Below are 4530 nucleotides of genomic sequence, written 5' to 3'. Positions count from 1 at the left end.
TTTTAAAACATTTCAAGTTCTTACCTCAACATTATAAAGTATTATAAGACATTCAAAGAACTTCAACGGTTAGTTCAAATGCTACCACCTGTTAACCACTAACCCCACCAAGAAAAATAAAAAAACAACTCCTACAGTTTTTTACAATAAGGATTAGGCACATATAAAATTCTAAATCTAACAAATAGAAATTTAAACAAGAAAATAGAATGAGAATTTCTATTGGCACCCCAACTTTTACTTATTCTCAGACACTAATTTATTTTTTTTATTTTAATTGGGATTTAATAATTAATAGTTGGGGTGCCAATAGCAGCTCTCAAATATAAACTAACAGGAATAAAGATGGTTAATGGTTAGAGTTGTTACAATGGATTAGACCGAATCGGATCAAGAACAATTTAAAGTCAATCCAAACCAGTAATTTATTGGATCGGGTTCTTATTAGATCAGATTAATACTTATTGGATCAAGCTCTTAGTAGATCGGACTAATAACTTATTGGATTACATCCTTATTGGATCTCAGCTCTTTATCAAAATCTGATTTCAGTACATGTGCAATTCCTCCCATTATGGGATCGGATTCCTATCAGATTTATCCAGAAGATATCCAATATCTTATAGAATCAAATCCTTAATAGATCTCAAGAACTTGATCCAAAATCCAAAATTATTGCATCAGATTTCAGATCTGACCCGATCCATCAACAACCCTATTAGTAGGTCTGGGACCAATCCATAAGGATTGGATAAGAACCCAGACCAATTCAAAAAGAATCAATCAGACCCTTGACGGATCAGTCTTTTATCAGATCTCACTATTAGGATCCAAATCCATTCCTATAAGAACTAGATTGGGTCTGGATCATATCAAATCCAAAATATAAACTAACTTCATAAATTTAAAATATATATATAATTTCTCACTTTTTAATTTATCCAGAAATGGTAGTTCTATAATCAAGCTGAGAGTTTATCATATCAGATCCTTATCACAACCCAAATCCTTGATTCAGTGCCGAAGTTATTGAATCCAAGTGGATCGCATTTTTGGCTTGATCTGATCCATTGACAAGCCCTATCATGTACCTACAGAAATATTTTTGAAATTGGTAGAAAGTCCTTGACAATTGGATATTTCCATACTAAGAACTTTATTTCAAAGACCAAAATTGTAAAGGGAAGCATTCAGAGGCCCTAAAGAGAGCCAAACATTGTGCCAACATTTTTCAAAATGAGGGTTAGAAATTTCAAAATGGGCTGATTTTTTGGAATGGTGATCTTTATGGTGAAGAGATCATCCTCACCGAAAATCAGCTCATTCCAAAACTTCTAACCCTACTTTACAAGTTGAAGAATCGTGGACCGTTCGATTTTTGTAAATCACTTTTGATGGTATTAGAAGTTTTGATGTAGAGATCATCCTCACCAAAAATCAGCCCATTCATAAACTTCTAACCTATACTTTGAAAAAATGTTTGGCACAATGTTTGGCTCTCTTTAGGGCCTCTGAACGCCACCCAATTATCAAATTGTAGAAAGATCCCCATATCATTCATGAATCATACAAAATTAAAATTGTTCATTGAGGTGAGGACATGAATGAAATCCGTTGTGGACACTATTTGATAGATGTAAATTTTATCACTAGGAGGAAATGTTACTTAATTAATAGAATTTATTATAGTTGCTAAGATAACTATACAAGTATAAAAAATTATATTAAGGGAATTACAACGACAACAAAAAATCTATAATTATTTCATATTTAAATGAAAATATCTAATACGGTTATATATATAGTCATAAAAATCTTATGGTACTAATTAGTTGTAGAACTTTTATTAATATGTAATTATGATATTTTAAAAAATTCGAACCAAAAAAATTCAATTTTTGAAGATTTAGTTGGTTCAAATGGATTTGATAAATATATTTACATTAGATTAATTATTTATCAATGATAAACTAAACTAATAAATGCCACAATCACAAAATCTCATCTCTATGCATCAAACATTTACTCTTAAAAATAGATTATATTTAATGAAAAAAAAAATACTAAAATCGGATAACTCAGCCATGTTCTCATAAATCATCTTAATTAATTTTTCAAAGTGAAATTGACTCGGGTTTTAAATGAGTCATCACTAAGGTGGCGTATTCATTCTTGAAATCTTCTGTGATGCCTCTAAGATAAAGATGACTCAGTCCAGTTTTCTCAGTTTGGTCCATAATCTAGATATAAACGATGATCATGAGTTTATAATATACAAATATTTTTTAAAATAATTAAAATCACAATGGGTCTTATTTATTGAAGAGGTTAACGAGAATGGGGAACAACTTAGGGACAAACAAAATTTTGGCAATTATTGCCTTTATAAAAAACCTATCTCTTGATCCTTAGCCAATCCAGACTCAAACAAAAACCTAAATAATTAAGATTATAGAAAACAACAACTAAAACAAAGGAATTTAATTCTCAATATTCCCAGAACACTCAACAACCAAAAAAGAATATCCTCTATATTTCGTTTTCTTTTAGTTGCTCTTACCCTTATAAACATAGATAAAAACGTTCCTTTTATTATTATTGATTGCTTTTAAAACATAGATCAAAACGCCCATTTTATTATTATTCCTCCTAAAATCTAACTATAAATTAAATCAGACCATGCAACAATACAAGCAACCAAACCAATGGCAACATCTAGCCTTGCTGTGCTCAGTGCCCTCGATGGTGCCCGTACCCAATGGTACCATGTTACAGCAATCGTAATTGCTGGTATGGGTTTTTTCACCGATGCCTATGACCTCTTCTGCATTTCCACTGTCTCTAAGCTCTTAGGTCGCATATACTATTTCGACGAGAATTCAAGTAAGCCCGGCAAACTCCCCCATAATGTCAACAACGTTGTCGTGGGGGTTGCTCTTTTTGGGACATTCGCGGGTCAACTTGTCTTTGGTTGGCTTGGGGACAAGCTCGGACGGAAAAGAGTTTATGGGATGACCCTTATTCTTATGGTCATTTGTGCTATATGCTGTGGTCTATCCTTTGGTTCTACCTCAACATCTGTAATTGGGACTCTTTGTTTCTTCCGATTTTGGCTTGGGTTCGGCATTGGTGGTGATTACCCTCTCTCAGCCACAATTATGTCTGAGTATGCCAATAAGAAGACACGTGGTGCATTCATTGCTGCGGTCTTCGCCATGCAGGGTGTCGGTATAATTGCAGCTGGGTTAGTTTCCATGATCCTTTCAGCCATTTTCCTCAAGTACTACCCAGCACCAGCATATCATGTTGATCACAGGCTGTCAACGCCACCCGAGGCAGATTTTCTTTGGAGGATTGTTCTTATGCTTGGGGCATTGCCTGCACTGTTAACATATTATTGGCGAATGAAGATGCCCGAGACTGGTCGATACACCGCAATTATAGAGGGAAATGCTAAACAAGCGGCGGCCGACATGGGGAGAGTTCTTGACATAGAAATCCAAGTCGACCAAGAAAAATTAGCACAATTTAAATCCCTTAATGACTACCCATTGCTCTCTAATGAGTTCTTTCGTCGACATGGACTACATCTTATAGGTACTATGTCCACCTGGTTCTTGTTGGATATAGCATTCTATAGCCAAAATCTAACACAAAAGGATATATTCCCCGCGATTGGTCTTGTAAAGTCCGCCCCCGACGTTAGTGCCATTAGAGAAATGTTCGAGACCTCACGTGCCATGTTCGTGGTTGCTATGTTTGGCACGTTCCCAGGGTACTGGTTCACGGTTGTCTTCATTGAACGTATCGGTCGATTCTACATCCAACTTGTCGGCTTCTTCATGATGTCTCTCTTCATGTTGATTATAGGAATAAAATACCAATACTTAAAGGAGGAAAATCATTTGCTATTTGCAATTTTGTATGGGCTAACGTTTTTCTTTGCAAATTTTGGACCAAACAGTACCACATTCGTTCTCCCCGCTGAATTGTTTCCGACACGAGTGAGGTCAACATGTCATGCTTTAAGTGCCGCGGCAGGGAAGGCAGGGGCCATGATTGGAGCATTTGTGGTGGCAACTTACACATTGGATGGAAAAACGGGGCCAATCAAGCATGCAATGATGGTTTTGGCATTTACGAACATGCTTGGGTTCTTTTGTACGTTCTTAGTGACCGAAACTAAAGGGCGGTCATTGGAGGAGATATCGGGCGAGGATGGGGGTAATGGTGGTCATGGTGGTTTTGGTGATAGTAGTGGAGGGAATGTCAAGAATCAGACTGAGATGGCTGATCAACGGGCAGGTCGACAATCATGGGAGTAGATAATTTAGAATATGTTTTGGTGTGGGGGTGTGCTCTTCGGTTAGGAAGTATAAATAAGAAGCAGAACTGCTTAAGTTTGTATTTATGTATCAAATAATACATCAAAGAATAAGAATGTAAAGAGTGATTGTTGTGCGTTGGAAGAGCTTATATATAGCTCTTATGTTACCTGTAGAATGCAAGTGTTTTTAAAGTTAATTGCTT

The 4530-nt window shown here is 35.8% G+C and overlaps 1 protein-coding gene across 1 annotated transcript; it reads left to right on the top strand.

Moving 5' to 3' along the window:
* The first annotated feature begins 2705 nt into the window (after positions 1-2705).
* On the top strand, positions 2706-4325 carry LOC147391018 (low affinity inorganic phosphate transporter 4-like). The gene has a single exon (XM_086458971.1). The coding sequence runs from the start codon at positions 2706-2708 to the stop codon at positions 4323-4325; it is 1620 nt and encodes a 539-aa protein (XP_086315097.1).
* Positions 4326-4530: the final 205 nt, after the last annotated feature.

This window comes from Akebia trifoliata, chromosome 11, assembly GCF_017979445.1.
Source record: "Akebia trifoliata isolate Shusen 1 chromosome 11, ASM1797944v1, whole genome shotgun sequence".
Taxonomy (NCBI): Eukaryota; Viridiplantae; Streptophyta; class Magnoliopsida; order Ranunculales; family Lardizabalaceae; genus Akebia; species Akebia trifoliata.
The sequence above is the reverse complement of the archived record's forward strand: the minus strand, read 5'-3'. Positions and strand labels throughout refer to the sequence as shown.

Bases quoted from the DNA above. Each gene is read 5' to 3' on its own strand.
- LOC147391018 (XM_086458971.1), top strand. From the start codon at position 2,706: ATGGCAACATCTAGCCTTGCTGTGCTCAGTGCCCTCGATGGTGCCCGT.